This window comes from Lampris incognitus, chromosome 18 (assembly GCF_029633865.1).
Source record: "Lampris incognitus isolate fLamInc1 chromosome 18, fLamInc1.hap2, whole genome shotgun sequence".
Lineage (NCBI taxonomy): Eukaryota > Metazoa > Chordata > Actinopteri > Lampriformes > Lampridae > Lampris > Lampris incognitus.
In genome coordinates this window covers 30,568,793-30,586,300 of record NC_079228.1, presented here as the reverse complement: position 1 = coordinate 30,586,300, position 17,508 = coordinate 30,568,793, and the positions used below count along the sequence as shown (strand labels likewise).

The following is a 17,508-nucleotide window of genomic DNA, read 5'->3' as shown; positions in this document are numbered from 1 at the left end:
TGTATCGGAGGGGGCATGCGGTAGTCTGCAGCCCTCCCCGGATCGGTAGATAGGGTGGAGCAGCAACAGGGACGACACGGAAGGGGAAAATCCAAAAAAGAAAAAAAAAGAAAAAGGAATATCTGAATAGACTTGCTTGCAGCTTTGACTGATGAATGAAGGAAACGATTTCTCGGCCTCGTGGTAGAATTTAGCTTAAACCTGCCTTGTTAAGAGGCATTTGTTAAGTTTAAACTTCAAATGTATACCCGGGTAAGAGCTCGGAAAATTCGCTGCCTATTTCTGTTTGTTATCTTTTTGTATCTACTAGCTGATGCCAAGGTTCACCCACGTTTGTGTGTCATTCTGACATGATAATAATGCAAACGTTGGTGATGGAGGTACATGTAGCCGCAGGGGGACATCGCCTAAGATTTATCTTCCTGCTGTCAGGATGTTTTGTCCCTTATTTTGAAAATCCCTTATGGCATGTGCACATGAGTGTGTGTATGTGTGTGTGTGTGTGTGTGTGTGTGTGTGTGTGTGTGTGTGTGTGTGTGTGTGTGTGTGTGTGTGTGTATTTAGCTTATGCTGTAGAGTACCATGCAAACAAGGAGTATTTCTTTCTTCCCACACACCTGTTAAAGGAAATGTTGTGTGTTTGTTGTGAAGAGGCTTTCCACACCCGTGTAAAAAAAAGTGATACAATTGAATCTCAAGCCACAGTTGAATGTATTTTGGCTGCTAGCACATCGTGTGTGGAGGAGTATCTGGTGGCAGCTCCCTCTCAGTCTGCCAGTGAGTCACACTGCCAGCTTGCCAGCCTTAATTGCCAACGCAGGACTGAAAATGGAGGTAATGGAGCTTGCAGCTGCCTCCTTGTCACCGTACGCCGCCGTGGCCGACTCAGACACGTACCTGAAGAGGAAGGGAGGGACATGGGCTAAAAGAGCTTATTGGCAATGAAGGAAGAAGAAGAAATGAGAATGGCGTAAAGGGAGATGGGAAAATGGAGAAAAGGCGTGTTTGTGAACTAATGGTAACTAGTGGTTTCATTTTGCAATGTGCACAGATTCATGTGTTTATGTAAACCAATGCATCCCCAAAGATGGACAGGGACACAGATGCCCAGCCTTCCTTAAATTTTCACGTCTTTTTTTAATTCATTAACTTAATTATTAATTATTATTATTGAATCTAATTAAATTAATTATTCTTGGGGCATCACATTGCTCAGCCTCCCTGGGAAAGTCTACTCTATGGTGCTGGAAAGGAGGCTCTGACCGACTGTTGAACCTCGGATCCAGGAGGAACAATGCGGATTCTGTCCTGGCCGTGGAACAACGGACCAACTCTTTACCCTTGTGGAAGTGCTGAGGGGGGCGTGGGAGTTTGACCAGCCAGTCTACATGTGTTTTGTGGACTTGGAGAAGGCTTACGACCGTGTACCCCAGGGCACTCTGTGGGATGTATTGCAGGAGTATGGAGTACCGGTGCAGTTGCTACAAGTCATCTGGTCCTTGTATAACTAAAGTGAGAGCTGTGTCTGCATTCTCGGCACAAAGTCAAACACGTTTTCGGTGGGTGTCGGACCCTACCAAGGTTGTCCCTTGTCTCCAACTCTGTTTGTGATATTCATGGACAGGATCTCAAGGTGCAGCCAAGGTGGAAGAGTGTGTCCGTTTTGGGAACCTCAATTGCATCTCTGCTCTTGGCAGATGATGTGGTTTTCTTGGCTTCATCAGAACACGACCTCCAGCGTGCATTGGGGTGGTTTGCAGCTGAGTGTGAAATGGACGGGATGAAAGTCAGCACCTCCAAGTCTTGAGGCCATGGTTCTCTACCGGAAACTGGTGGATTGCTCCCTCCGGGTTAGGGATGAGTTGTTGCCTCAAGTGAAGGCGTTCAGGTATCTTGGGGTCTTGTTCATGAGTGACGGTGGGATGGAGAGGGAGATTGACAGGTGGATTGCTGCAGCATCAGCAGTAATGTGGACGTTGTACCGGACCGTTGTGGCGAAGAGGGAGGTGAGCTGGAAGGCAAAGCTCTCAATTTACTAGTCAGTCTTCGTTCCAACCCTCATCTATGGTCATGAGCTTTGGGTAGTGACCGAAAGGGTGAGATCGCAGATACAAGCGGCGGAAATGAGTTTCCTCCGTAGAGTGTCTGGGCTCAGCCTTAGCGATAGGGTGATGAGCTCGGACATCTGGAGGGAGCTCTGAGTAGAGCTGCTGCTCCTTCGTGTCGAAAGGAGCCAGTTGAGGTGGTTTGGGCATCTGATTAGGATGCCTCCTGGGTGCCTTCCTTTGGAGGCTTTCCAGGCACGTCCAACTGGGAGGAGACCCCGGGGTAGACCCAGAACTCGCTGGAGGGACTACATGTCCAATCTGGCCTGGGAACGCCTTGGGATCCCCCAGGAGGAGCTGGAGGGCGTTGCTGGGGAGAGGGACGTCTGGAGTGCCCTACTTAGCTTGCTGCCACCGCGACCCGACCCCAGAGAAGTGGCTGATGATGGGGTGAGATGACCTTTGTTCTTCATTTGCTCACCTGGTTTGTTTGTTTGTTTTTCCCCCAGAGAGAGAGAGAGGTGTTCGCTATTCAGAGACATTTTAGAAAGTGGCAGTCCCATCGACCCACATCCCACCATGCTGTGTGTGTGTGTGTGTGTGTGTGAGAGAGAGAGAGAGAGCTAACTTTGATGTCCAGCAGGAGATTAAAGGCGAATTTATATCTGCCTGTTGAATGTGAATCACTGACATTTCCAGAGGGGAAACACATTTATACATGTGTGTTATATATTACTCCTGCTACAGCTGGTAGGTACTATTACTACTATAGTATTACCTCTACTACTACTACTACCACTAGTATTACCTCTACTACTAGTACTACTTCATGTAGTACTACTATGATATGAATACTAAGTAGCAAATGTACTACTAGTACTACTTCTCATGAAAATAATGTGTCCAACTGTAACAAAAGAGAAGGTGTTCTATGGATATCCATTTCTCTCAGGACCCACTGAACAAAAAACTGTAATATGAAACAGCAAAAATAGTTCATTAGCCTGCAAAAATTTTTATACAGTAAAAAAAATGATGATTTGGAGACAAACTGAAACATCACCTAAATTGTTTTTTAGATATAGGTGTCTCTCCCCATTTGCCGCCAGACAAATTTCCATCAAGAAGAAATGAAGCTGACAAGTCAGAACACACACCCTGCAAAAACGCCGTGGGTTTATTAACGGTTTAAGAAGATCGAGGTTTCTTTCAAAGTAGGATTTTCACAGTGATTTGGATTCACTCTGCCATCATAAATATGAAAAAGACTGGCTTAATCATGAAGAAGATTGCTTCAGGGGCGACGTGGTGGTTCAGCCAGATGGAGCGCTTTCAAAAAGTCACTGAGAGCTGAAGATCGACAAATAACTCACGGTAGATGCCAAAGACAGACGTTTCCAGTCTGAGAAATGTGCATTTATGGCAATTTCAGACAATATAATACTGATGTATGGGTTACAGATTGCACTTTAAGTGTGTTTGTACGTGTGTGTGGTAAAGAGAAAATATCACTTGCTTTTCTCAGCTTGTCAAACAAGTGAACAGGAAACACGACAGTTCCCAAATCCCGCGCAGACCTGTATAGAAGAGGAAAATACACACTTCTGGCTCCTACGTGCACCATGTGGTCGTAGATTAAGACCAGCATATTTCATATGAACAGACATGTATTATTACGTGTTGTCTCCTCCTCCATCAGCTAATAGATTTTTTTCACAAACATGGCCGACCTACCTCCGCTTCGTCACAGAAGAGTAAAGATTGGTTCTCCCATTTGCCTTTCTGTCGTGTGTCTGTGATCACTTATTTTTGTGTTTCACCATAGCGTATTACACAATAATGGTGTTGTCATTGACTGTCATGACTCCACAACCAGAAAAAAAAAGTGATTTGATCAAGGGTCACAAAATGCTAACTGGCTAATCAAGGCTAATGGTATTGTCAATTTTTGATACTTGATCAAATCACTTTTTATAGACAATCATCTGACAACAGAAACATGAAGCTGTGTCAACAACAACAACATCTGTATTGTGTTATACGCTGTGCTGAAACAAGAAGTGATCATAGACACAAGTACAAGTTGCTTTTTAAGATTGCAGGCAAGGGAGAACTCTTCTATGATGAAGTGAGAGTGCGTCGGCCATGTTTGTGGAAAAAGTGTATTGGAAAATTATTGTAAAAATCATCTTTGAAAAGTATGTTCGCTCCATGTGCTCCTTGAAACACTGTTCAATGCTGCTGTTGTTTTGTCCCCAGACAGGGGCCGGTGAAGCCGGAGGTGTTGTCCATCCAATGGTCGGGCCGACGCTCCAACCGAAGGCTTCAGAGGAACAGCAGCCTTTCCCCCAACAACCCGATTCACAGCCTCAATTCAGGTGGGGTCGCTGTCCTCGGTTTTAGCTTTCCGGTCATGTTCAGTCTGGCCTAACGGATGTGAGAAACTCGTATCGTGTGCTGATTGATGGTGATCACATCTGGTCAGACATATCCCGCCCTTTCCCCTGCACCCGTTGTGTTACAGATTTCAATGTCCACACAAGAACCTAATGCATTTCAACGTTGATAACTATGACAAAGGATTTGATTTTGTGCTCTTCGAAGGCACATTTGACTCACTCCGACACTCAGTTTCAAATCATGATGGCCTCGCTTGTATACCGGCCGGCTATGATAAAAACCAGTTTTGTCTACTGTGGTTCTTCATTGGTAGGGAGTTAGCAAAGACATAGCGCATCGTTAGCTCTTTTTTTGGGGGGGCCCACTTTTCCCCCCCAATTGTATCTGGCTGATTACCCCACTCTTCCAAACCATCCCGGTCCAATCCCTTCTGCCAATCCGGGGAGGGCTGCAGACTACCACATGCCTCCCCTGATACATGTGGAGTCACCAGCCGCTTCTTTTCACCTGACAGTGTGGAGTTTCACCAGGGGGACGTAGTGCGTGGGAGGATCACGCTACCCCCCCTCCCAGTTCCCCCTCATGAACAGGCACCTTGGCCGACCAGAGGAGGCGCTAGTGCAGCGACCAGGACACATACCCACATCTGGCTTCCCATCCGCAGACACGGCCAATTGTGTCTGTAGGGACGCCTGACCAAGCCGGAGGTAACACGGGGATTCAAACCGGGATCCCCATGTTGGTAGGCGCATCGTTAGCTCTAACGGGCCTGCTTAATTCCTCCAAATCTAAAGCGTGTTGCTGTTTCACAGTTATTTTAAGTAGATTAGGCTTTTTTTCTCTTGTCTTTATGATGACAACCATTAAAACAAGACAACCTTAAAAACATGGACATTTTTGATGGGAGAATTCTCCTTTGCTCATTTCCCCATGTTACTCTTGAGTTCACATAAAAAATGTGGTTTCACATAAAAAAAAAATCTGTGACCAGATGCTATTTGGAGGCACCACAGTCATTTGAAATCACGTCCACCAGAATAACGATTTGGTTTCCTCAAAAACCCAGCCTGTTTCTTTTATTAGCCAAGTTGGGTAATGGATTCAATCAATGAGGCCTGGTCCTGTTCCATAATAATATATTGTCGCTCCGTTTTTCGCCTGTTGTGTTGTGCTGTGTTGTTTTCTGTGACACTGACTTATTGCTGTTGTCAAAGCCATTCGCCCACACTGTAACTCCACAGGACAGAGAGCAGAACTCTGCATGCGATGTCTATTTGTGTATGAGAGAGAGAGAAATAAAGCAAACGAGAGATTATAGGCCGTGTGTTTATGTGTGTGTGTGTGTGTATGTCTGTGTTAATATTTTTAAACGTGGCACACAGAAACTATTCGAGAGGACATTTTATAGCCTTTACCTGAAAACTGTCAGATGACAGGATGGTGATCGATGATCCAGAGGCTTTGATCGCGCTGTCAAACCTCAAAGCTTTTCTGCTGATGTCACATGACATCACCAGTCTTTTGGTTGCACTTGTGCATTATGGGTCATCACCGATGCTGTGTATCCACCATATTGTATGTACAAGAAGCATGGTACCTTCTATTGGCTCTGTATTTTTCCATCTGTTTTCCTCCCATCTGCTGCTCTTCCTCCACCAGGTGTGTATGATGAAGACAACCAGTGGATGACTCAAGTCAACAGACTGCAGAAGCTCATTGACCGCCTAGAGAAGAAGGTGATTCAGTACCTAAACCTCCCTATCTGTCTGTCTGTCTGTCTGTATCTATCTATCATCTGTGTGTCTGTCTGTCTGTCTGTCTGTCTGTCTATCTGTCTGTGTGTCTGAGTGTCTAGTTCTTTGTTTATCGATAGACAGACAAATAGATAGATAGATAGATAGATAGATAGATAGATAGATAGATAGATAGATAGATAGATAGATAGATAGATAGATAGATAGATAGATAGATAGATAGATAGATAGATAGATAGATAGATAGATAGATAGATAGATAGATAGATAGATAGATAGATAGATAGATAGATAGATAGATAGATAGATGGATAGATAGATGCGTATAAAATGCATGTAGGACATGTCTTGTTTTGGAATGAAGCCATTTCATTCTTTCAGTGCTTTCATGTCTCACTCTGCCTTTCTTTTGCCCCCAGTGTATTCCTGTTTTCACCTTTATTTCCCTCCTACTTCTTTTTATAATTGCCATCTGGTCTTGAGATCAGTCTAGTCCCTCTGTGATGAATCAGCACAACTATGAGAACCGACGTAAACTGATCCCCTCAAACATCCACCCACAAGTACACTTACACATGTTGGCAAATATCACATCCCCACATGCTACGCACATATACATTAACACATACGCACCACACACAAGCACATGAATCCATACACACACACACACATGCACGCACGCATGCACCACACACACATGCACGCACACACCACATACATGTAAATACACACACACGCACCACACACACATGCACACACACACACCACATACACGTGCACCCACACACACAAACACATACATATATACATGCACACACACACACACATATATATATATATATATACTAACACATGCACACATAAATCTCTCACTCTGTCTCTCTCTCTCACACACACACACACACACACACACATTTCTACTCTGTTCAAAGATGCTTAGAAAACAGCACGAGGCATAATTCCAGTTAGACATGCAGAGATACAATGTGGTATAAAGTTACTTGTGTTCAAAGATGTTTGTTTACAGAAGATACACAAACTATATGAACCATTGACTCTTACATAGAAAAGACTCACCTGTTGAGTCCCGACAGGGATTTATTTTTTTACCTTTCCAACCAACTCTCATGAATCATAAATGCAAATATGAGGAGAATACAACTCCGTGAAAGGATGTTTGAAACCTCATCAGAACTGACACATTTCACTCTTACAGAGGTTTGAATCCATCCAAATCAGTTTTGAAATCATCTCACAGAGGAGGGTGGTCATATTTTGTGGTAATCCAGTTTACATTTGTCTCTCAGCGTGTCCTTTTAATGTTTAATGTGTTGGTTTGCTTGGTTTTTCTCATGTTTTGTAAATTCCAAGTCTCGTTTATCTTTTATGTGGTGTGTGTGTGTGTGTGTAAATTGAATCGATGCATGCCACTGCATCCTATTTCAGTCATTCATTTACCGTCAAGTGAATAACGGCTTGTTTTCTCTGTATCCTGTAGGAGATCCGCCTGGAGCCGGTTGAGGAAGAGGTTTTGGGGAGCACCACCAAATCGGTTCGTTTCCAGAGTAACGTGTTTTTTTTGTTTTGTTTTGTTTTTTTTTTTTTTATTTCTGATTTTTCCCTTTTTTCTCCCAATTTAGTGGCCAATTGATCCCTATTTTAATTCAAACACCCACCCTTGTATTGCATGCGTTCGCCAACTGCATCTCTCCGGTCGGCAGTCTCGAAGGAGACGCCTCCCCACTTTCGTGACAAGGCGAATCCAAGCCGAACCACTGTTTTTCCAACACACACAGAGACGCATTCACATGACGAACACAAGCCGACTCCGCCCCCCTCCCGAAGACAGCGTTGCCAATGATTGCTGCTTCATCGAGTCCGGCCATAGTCGGATCTGACGAGACCGGGGCGCGAACCCCAGTCCCCAGTGGGCAACTGCATCGACACCAAGCCGATGCTTAGACCGCTACGCCACCGCGGACTACTCATGTTTTGTTTTTTTCTGACTGTTCGTCCTGCGTGCCACCGTGTTCCCGGGGTTATGGGAGAATTACAGGGGAAAGGGAGGCTGCATTGGAAATAAGCACTTGGCTATTGTCATGGCAACAGCAGGGATGAAAGTTGTCTCAAGTTATTTTATTTATTTTTCTTGTGTCCCCTTTTCTCTCGCATTGCTCTTCCTCTTTTGCGCTCACCAGTCACTTAGGAAGTAGATCTGTAAGATGAGGTTTAGACAACAAGTGTCCAGTCACAGGAAATTGTGTTGAAGTGTGCAAGAGCAAATAGTGTCTGGGTGACAGACAGTGCATCCTTCTTGTGTGTGTGTGTGTGTGTGTGTGTGTGTGTGTGTGTGTGTGTGTGTGTGTGTGTGTGTGTGTGTGTGTGTGTGTGTGTGTGTGTGTGTGTGACTGCATGCATCTTAGTTGATGTGGCTGGGTGTAATTTTCCATATTTATCTTTGGCCTACTACATTTACCTATTAACAAACTGCAGCAAGCCAAAGTACCTGCATGCCACAGCAAATAGACGGTTAATAAAGAAAGAAAGAAATAAAATAGACTAAAAAATGAAATAGACGGTTAAATAAATTAATGAATATACTAAATAAACAAATTAATAATAATAATAATAATAATAATCGCCTCACGGCAAGAAGGTCCTGGGTTCGAGCCCCTGGGTAGTCCAACCTTGGTGGGTCATCCTGGGTCATCCTCTGTGTGGAGTTTGCATGTTCTCCCCGTGTCTGCGTGGATTTCCTCCGGGGGTTCCGGTTTCCTCCCACAGTCCAAAGACATGTAGGTCAGGTGAATTGGCCGTACTAAATTGTCCTTAGGTATTTATCTGTGTGTCAGCCCTGTGATGGTCTGGCGGCCTGTCCAGGTTGTCTCTTCCCATCTGCCACCCAGTGACTGCTGGGATAGGCTCCAGCATCCTCGTGACCCTGAGAGCAGGATAAGAGGTTTGGATAATGGATGGATGAATGGATATCAACACCGGTGCCAGCCTCATCACATTTAAATTGAAATCTTTCCTGAGGAATTTATTTATATAGCTTTTGGGATTTCCCATGAATATTATTGCTACTGCAGTTTAATAATTTTTCCTCTACATCTTACAGTCAAATGGATCCAACCGTAATTATTTTATTTTAATTATTTTATTTTGTAATTACGTTATTTCAGTATACTGAAATAGGAAAACCTGTTTACTTTGAACTGAGACAACCGAGTTGAAATATTACCACGCAATTACATAACAGAAAAGTTCATAAATGAAGCCTGATGATGATCCACATGCACACGCATACACGTGACTTGTGCATGTGTGTGCACACGTGCACAAGAGTGTGGGTTTCACCCAGTTAAGCGAGTAAGCAAGGCACTCAAGGCGTTTGATCATTTAGCACACAGAGGGATCGCTCAGAGCTAGCCGTTAGCCACAGAGATAGACGCTCACTTCCTGTACCCATCAGCTGCTGTCAACAACCCTTCATCAGCTACAGAAAGTCAGAAATATCATCATCATCATTGTTACACTCAGTCTAAAGAGAAAACTCTCCCCTCACCCATAGTAGAAGAGTAATTTTCTTTTCTTTGTGTGTGTGTGTGTGTGTGTGTGTGTCTGCATGTGCGTACGTGTCCTTTCAGCACATCCTGATAGTCCAGAGGCAGCTGTCGGTGCTGGAGGAGGAGCTGGGGGAGTTTCGTCTGGCTCTCAGACAGTACACGGAGTGTGCCTGCGCTCAGATCGGATGCCTACAGTCAGTTCAGCTTCCAAACAGGGTTTTTGCATCTGCTATAGTCAGGGTCCAAAGAACGAGATATTTGGTCTCATCGTGGAATCTATGCGCGAGACATTTTAAGTGTGGAGCTGCTTTTTTTGGCGGGGGGGGGGGTGTCATTGCCTATGAAGGTTTAAAGAGATTTTGCATACACTACCTCTAGATTATATTAATTTGTATTACTAGCGGATGGCACGGTGGCGCAGTGGTTAGTGCGGTCGCCTGACAGCAAGAAGGTTCTGGGTTCGAGTCCCAGGGTAGTCCAACCTTGGGGGTCGTCCTGGGTCATTCTCTGTGTGGAGTTTGCATGTTCTCCCCATGTCTGCGTGGGTGTGCTCCGGTTTCCTCCCATAGTCCAAAGACATGTAGGTCAGGTGAATCAGCCATACTAAATTGTGTGAGTGTGTTTCTGTCATAGGCCACATTTGAGGATAATTTTTGGATTTGAAACCAGTTGATTGGGAACAGCATGCCTAAATTGGGGTGTATCAATTTACACTGGCACCATGTAAGACGGTTTGTGTTTTCATTAAGGTCTAGGTGAGGGTTGGCTAATTAGTTAGGCCCGTATCAGCTATGGCTAAGATTAGTGTAAACCACCTGGAAATGAATACAAATCAGTGCAATCTCCCCAAAAAGTGACCTAAGTAAACATGTGTGCGTGCACGTATGTGGTTGTGCACATCTGTGTGTGACTGCATGCTTCTGCACAATGCATGTGGGGTTAGGCTTTAGCTTCCCACAGCACTGATTGGATTAAGTAAATATATTAAAAAAATTTAATCAGAATGTCTTTCTTCAGCAGAGGAAGGAAAGTATAATATCTACACCCGTTATGGAAGTGAAAACAGTTGAGTCAGGTACAGTAATTTATGTTTAGGGTCTCTTTTCCTTACGACGCAAACGGCAGTTAGAATTCCAGTCATTGTCTATATATGTGGTATTATCTAGCAAGTTTAAAAAACAACTAGCCAACAGCAGGTCTTTGCTATGAAGTATTCACATTGCAGCAAATCATTAAAATCTGGGACATCTTTTCCAAGTACAGGGTACATTAGACTACTAAAGCAAACTATATAGCTTTTAACTATGACGACTCAACAGAGTTTCTCTCTTCTAAATGTGTAATATCACAATGGGCTTTTCATAAATATTTTGAGCAACAATATGCATAAAGATGGATGAGACTAATGGTTTATATGTGTGATCCCACAGTGTGAGTCACACGTCGCTCATTTTTTCTTTATAAACCCAAAAGATTTAATTTCCTTTAATATCTTTCTTTACCTGTGACTCATTCCCATGTCATCTATCTCCAGCTGGTCCCATTATGGCCCAACTTCAATCTTCTGACACATGCAATGTCACGAGCTTCGAACCTCAATGTATAAAAGCAGCATTTTGCTAAAAAAAATAAAAAGACCTCATATCTTATCTCATCTCATCTCATCTCATCTCATCGTCAGCCACTTCTCCGGGGTCAGGTTGCGGTGGCAGCAAGCTAAGTAGGGCACTCCAGACGTCCCTCTCCCCAGCACTGCCCTCCAGCTCCTCCTGGGGGATCACAAGGTGTTCCCAGGCCAGACTGGACATGTAGTCCCTCCAGCGAGTTCTGGGTCTACCTCAGGGTCTCCTCCCAGTTGGACGTGCCTGGAAAACCTCCAAAGGAAGGCGCCCAGGAGGCATCCTAATCAGATGCCCGAACCACCTCAACTGGCTCCTTTGGACATGAAGGAGCAGCGGCTGTACACTCCGAGCTTCCTCTGGATGTCTGAGCTCCTCACCCTATCTCTAAGGCTGAGCCCATACACCCTTCAGAGGAAGCTCATTTCAGCCGCTCGTATGTGCAATCTCACCCTTTTGGTCACTACCCAATGCTCATGACCATAGGTGAGGGTTGGAACGAAGATTGACTGGTAAATTGAGAGCTTTGCCTCCTGGCTCAGCTCCCTCTTCACCACAACAGTCCGGTACAACGTCCGCATTACTGCTGATGCTGCACCAATCCACCTGTCAATGTCCCGCTCCATCCTACCTCACTCATGAACAAGATCTCGAGATACTTGAACTCCTTCACTCGAGGCAACAACTCATCCCCAACCTGGAGGGAGCAATCCACCATTTTCCAGTAGAGAACCATGGCCTCAGACTTGGAGGTGCTGACTCTCATATCTGACCTCATATCTAAAGCAAATTAAACCTTTTAATGAGATCATTAGCTGAACTTAATAACTAATGTACAGTCTAACTAGAAATGAGTGGAAAAAATGTCGACCGCCGTTAATTTTTCCTGTATCTTGCTATGTTCTGTCATATATTGTTTGCCGAGGGAAAATTGCAAATGTTCCTTCGGTGCTTTGAGATATTTTGCAGGTGTCTCTCTTGAACTCACAGAAAGTTGAATCAGTTCGTCTGGACACAACGTTTATTGAGAGAAACATTTCAACTTGCTGTGATTTCCTTACCTGGACTATTCAGCATGCATAAAGACGTCTCTCTTGAACTGATTTATTTGACCTTTTGAGCTCCCGCCACACCTGCGGCAGTCTCCTATTGGTGGTTTTTTGCTGCTCTTGTTCCAGGTGGCCGCTCTTCTCTGCCCCGCTCTTCTCTCTATAGCTTCCACTGGGGCGTCACAAACGATATGTACGTTCTGCATTGCTTGTATCTGCGTCTTGGCTAGCTCTGTTGCGCTGCATATTTCTATGGCTCTGTGTGGTGACAGGTCATTTTCACGCAGCAGTCTTTCTTTTAGATGCCGATTCATTATGCTAAATACTAGCTTGTCTTTGAGAATATCATTTTCACTTGGGCCAAACTCGGTCTTTGCTTTTCCGTCGCAGTTCCGTGATGAATCTGTCCACAGAAGTCCCTTCTGTCATCGGATGTGACCAGAACTGGTGCCGCTCGAACACTTTTTCTGGGGGGGCTGCAGTGGCTTCGGAACGCTGTGAGAACGTTCCTCCATCGTCTCATTCTCTTCATCAACCAGGCTAACGGTGAGTGTGTTGTACACTTCCAACGCTTCTTCGCCGAAGGTGTGAAGCAGAATGGCGATTTTAACCTCCTCATCTTTGTCACAAGCTCCCGGTGCGGTCATGCACAGCCGAAAACGTCGTTCCCATCTGCGCCAGTTTTCTGCCAGGCTGCCGGTAAGTATCAGCGGTGACGGTGGCTTGAACCGCCCCATCTTTCTGCTAGCCGTTAGCGCGACGTCAATGAGCTAGCTAGCTTTCTGTTAGCTTGTCTGACAAGACACTTTACTTCGCCTGTTGCTCCGTAACTCCGTTTTCTGATACCATGTTATGTTATGTTATTGTAACCGGTTATTTTCTTGCCCGGTGCGGGATACGATACGGCGTGTACTGCACCACAAGGCGACATCACTAACCGCTCGACTAAAGGGTCAGACCCGTTAGCTAGGGACTAACGTGTCTTATTAGTAGTTTACATTATGTTATGTTATGTTATGTAACAATACCCGAGTGGAGGGTGGCTATACTTACAATTACAATATGGGGTCGAGGCTTAAAGTTTAACGGGTCATTAGTGTCTAAATGTGTCATCCACAGACATAAGCAATCCAACCACAATGTGCTTCATCAACAGTCCAACTCAGCAGAACACCGAGTGCTCATTCAAATACACCACAACACGGCATTTTTTATCCATCGCTCAAGGATGAAATGCCTGTAGGACATTTCTTTTTGTCAAAGTCACAGCAGCGGTGTCTAGTTGAAGTGTGCTAGGATTAAAATAGAGATGATGTATTGACAGCAGGCAGGGATAGGCCACATCGCTATCATTTGCACCTGCTTGACATGTGCAATGTCTTTTTCTGATTTTGGCAGCATTGCAGTTCAGCGGCTGGCGAATGAGTCACGCTTCATCCTCTATGAATTCTGGGAGCACAACAATGTGTGGAAGAAGTAGGTATTCTCCTGCTGCATGTGTATTTGATGAACTTTATCATGTTAAAGCAACCGCCTGTAACTGAATATATACGGCTTGAACTGAAATCATGAACTCGCACCCAATTTACTTCACACATGTATGCACATAAGGCTGGGCAATGATTCGATGTTATTGTTTTAATCTCTGTCAATGCTGTTGTATTGGGGGGAAATTTGCATAGTGTCATATCGTGATGCATCATACGTGTCTGAATTGATGATAATGAGAATCTATTAGCTAAAATTTCTTGCAAAATGAGATCTGGAATATTCAAGGGGGACTTATTTGAAAGCTAGTTTTGTTTCGATACCAAGCAATTCAATGTGATGAACTCCAACTGGATTCTTAAACATGGTATTTCTGCATATGTAAGCAGATATCGTTGTGTGTATATATATATGTCGTGCAAAACCCACTGTGATTGTCATGATAATACAATTTTCTATATCTGCCAACACTCTTTGCACAGGCTGAGAAAGTCTTCCTCATAGTCTGTATAGATTAATGAGACCTATGGGAATTGGAGAGCTTTTACGTGGATGAAATGTAAATGGGAGAGACAACGGGAAAGGTAGATTGGGAGGAGGAGATCAGGGCTGTCCTTGTACTTTGAGCAAGGTTCACAGACGTCCTGGAAATCCTGGAAATTTATCAGTTTCCCAGTTGTGGAAAACTTCTGTAAAATGATCAAATTTCCCAGGTTTTAAAGTTACTCGGCCCATTTAGAGATTGTTGAGGCTTCCACTGATAGTTAATACTGAATAATATGACCTTGTCTCTGCAAAAGCTATCATATATACATCTAAGCAAAAGTCATGAAAAATCTGGGAAAAGTTTGCATGTCTTCTTTCCTCCCACAGTTCAAAGATACTATGTACTATATATATGTGTCAACTGAGCTGTGTGTGATGAACCGACATCTCACTGCCTTCCACCCATATCCTGCTGGGATAGCCTCCAGATCTCTGTGAAAGTGTACTGGACTGAGTGGGTGTGTAGACAGCGAGTAAATGAATGCTCTTATATTGGCCATTGAAGAGTTATAGTGGAGAAGGAAGGGGTTTCGGTACCTTACTTAAGGGTACTTTGGCAGTAGCTCGTTCAGATTCGGGTCTTTATGTGTGCACCTTATGCATTCACAGTGAATTAAACGTCTTGATTTTATTTACCCAGTCACCTGCAAACCAACTACAGCAAGACCTTCCAGCGGGGTAACGTGGACTTCCTGGAGACTCCAGAGATCATAACCACCATGCTGGTTCCCGGTAGGCCGTTGACTGCTAATGTCTAATTCCATCCTCAAATCACAGCCAACCTATTCTCTGTGAGATTGATTTGCCATGCCTGAGTTTTCACCTCCAAAAGCCCAATCATCTACCTGCGTCATCTGTCGTCTTATGGTCAAATCAAAGATGCTGCCCTCTCTCTCTCTCCTCTCCATTTGCAGTACATCCTCTCCCCACAATTGATTTGTGTCTTATTCACGTTTGATTGGCCATGTCCGATTTGGCCCTCCGTTCTTATCATCAACCGATTTTCTTGATCTTGCGAGCATCCCCCCCCCCCACACACACACACACACACTTTTACATGACTGCCTTGAAGGGCATTGATTCTGAGTTGGGGGGGGCTTCAGTGCATTTGTGATTGCACTCATACAAACATACACACACACATATATGTACACAAGTGCACATGCATAGATAACAGAAATAGACAGCAGTGGAGAGCTTGCTCAGCATATGACTGATCGGGCAAATTATTTTGGGATCAATGATTCCCTCTGTTCTTCTCTCTACTTTCCTTCTCTCCCCTCCTCGTTTCCCTTCTTCTGCAGCCTCCTGGTGGGTCCTCAACAACAACTGAAGGTGGACTGTCCCACCCCCTCGAGGGATCGTACAGGAGGCCGCTTCGTCGTACCACTGCGGACCAACCAGAGAGCAAAATAGTCCACCTTTCATTAGCATTAACAACAGAAAAGTCCGCTTCAGCGCACACACGCACACAAATTTGAACTTGTGAATTCATGGTAATTAGTATCAGTTTACAACCTTCATTTTACCTTAGCTGGTAGCTGTGATAGTGTGCGTGCATGTTTGTTTGTACTCCTAGAGATGTACGGTCATACTGAAGCAATGACCTCATCAGACCGGGACGGCGTCTGATGACATGACATCATCACTGTCTTTTGTTACATCATCCGCAGCCTAGAGTAGCTTGTGGACGTACAACAACTCAAGCGTGCTGTAGACACGAGTGACATGGCATACTGTTGTAGACTGTGTGTGTGCGCGTGTGTGTACAAGAGAAAACTGGAGAGAGAATATGATAGAGGAAAAAAGGGGGGAAAGATAATGTTATCTATTTGTAGCAGTTCTTGAGCGCTCAAGTAAACCATTATATCTTTACTGTATTTGTTGTGTCAAATTGGGAAAAAGTTGTCGGTCACAGATAAATAAAAGTATTATTGTGTATCTCGTGTGCATTGATCCCTTACAGTTTGTGTGTGAACGGTTGCTGTTGCCTTGTAGAGAAACTTGAACTTGTCTTTGGAAAATGAGTTGCTCGTGTGTTTCCATCAGTATTTCTCATGCAGACAACACATATACACATACACACATACATACACTTGGACCTACGGGCTCTGAAAAAAAATTACCTTCAAATGAAAAGGCTTTCAAACGAGTGAAGATAACGCCATCTTGTGGATATAGACTAGTATGATTTATTCACGCAACTCAGTTTGCTGTCCTAAATTCTGTTTTTCATACGTGTTAAACATTTTTTTTTTCTATTGATTGACTTAATGTGTTTATTTTATCACGAACCGTACATAACTCCAATAAACTCAAAAGAAAGGAGATGCTCTGCGCCACATTTATCTAATGGCTGGTTTGTATTGCGTTATTCCTGTCTGCCCAGGCACATGCAATGCAATAGTTTCTATACAATCATACAAGGAATGACATACCGGAGTTAGAAATGCTTTATCATTACTATGTTATTTGCACACAAAAAAGAAGAAAAAAAGTTTTATTGAATTCTTTGTGGATTATGAAGACAAAAAACCATATCTAAAAAAATATAGAAAAAAGATTAAGCTACACTGAAGTAGATTTGGTGTCATATGGGCAGAGTGAAGGAAAGGGTGATTTGTGATAGAGTTAAAAAATAAAACCCATAAAATGCGTCCTATCAACTAGACAAAAATTAATATTTTCCACATTGTGCAGAAGTCTGGAGTAACACATCTGTGAAGACACCAATGCGCCAGAGGGTCTCATGTGACATTTTGCACGTAGTTGAAAACCTGTAGCTCGAAGCATTACCCAAGCCAAAAACAACAGCAACAACGGCGATAACCTCCGTCTTTGCTGTTAAATCACAAGCTGAATCGGGCTTCAGCCTCACGGACACTGAGAGATGGAGCTGTTCAGAGACAGCAGGCTCCCCTTAAAGCCGGTGGGGGTCTTTGCACCCGGGGAGAAAATTGTCCTTCACAGCCGGGACGCCGTCCTTCAGGGACCCAGCCAGGCGTTGGAGATCGAGGGTCGCATTACACCGCTTTAATCCA

At 44.1% G+C, this 17,508-nt stretch overlaps 1 protein-coding gene and 1 long non-coding RNA gene across 2 annotated transcripts in view; one reads left to right on the top strand and one right to left on the bottom strand.

Moving 5' to 3' along the window:
* necab1 (N-terminal EF-hand calcium binding protein 1) overlaps positions 1-15,800 on the top strand; it is a 58,791-nt gene extending 42,991 nt beyond the window's left edge. The window contains exons 7-13 of the mRNA XM_056298832.1: positions 4,305-4,423; positions 6,105-6,181; positions 7,698-7,751; positions 9,847-9,959; positions 13,832-13,909; positions 15,108-15,199; positions 15,772-15,800. Of these exons, the coding sequence (XP_056154807.1) occupies positions 4,305-4,423; positions 6,105-6,181; positions 7,698-7,751; positions 9,847-9,959; positions 13,832-13,909; positions 15,108-15,199; positions 15,772-15,800 (562 nt within the window). The remainder of the gene's footprint in view (positions 1-4,304; positions 4,424-6,104; positions 6,182-7,697; positions 7,752-9,846; positions 9,960-13,831; positions 13,910-15,107; positions 15,200-15,771) is intronic.
* Positions 885-8,856, bottom strand: LOC130129037 (uncharacterized). The gene is made up of 3 exons (XR_008811946.1): positions 8,847-8,856; positions 6,043-6,169; positions 885-897 (listed from the first exon to the last, which is right to left on the bottom strand). It is a non-coding gene; the product is annotated as an uncharacterized LOC130129037 (long non-coding RNA).
* Positions 15,801-17,508: the final 1,708 nt, after the last annotated feature.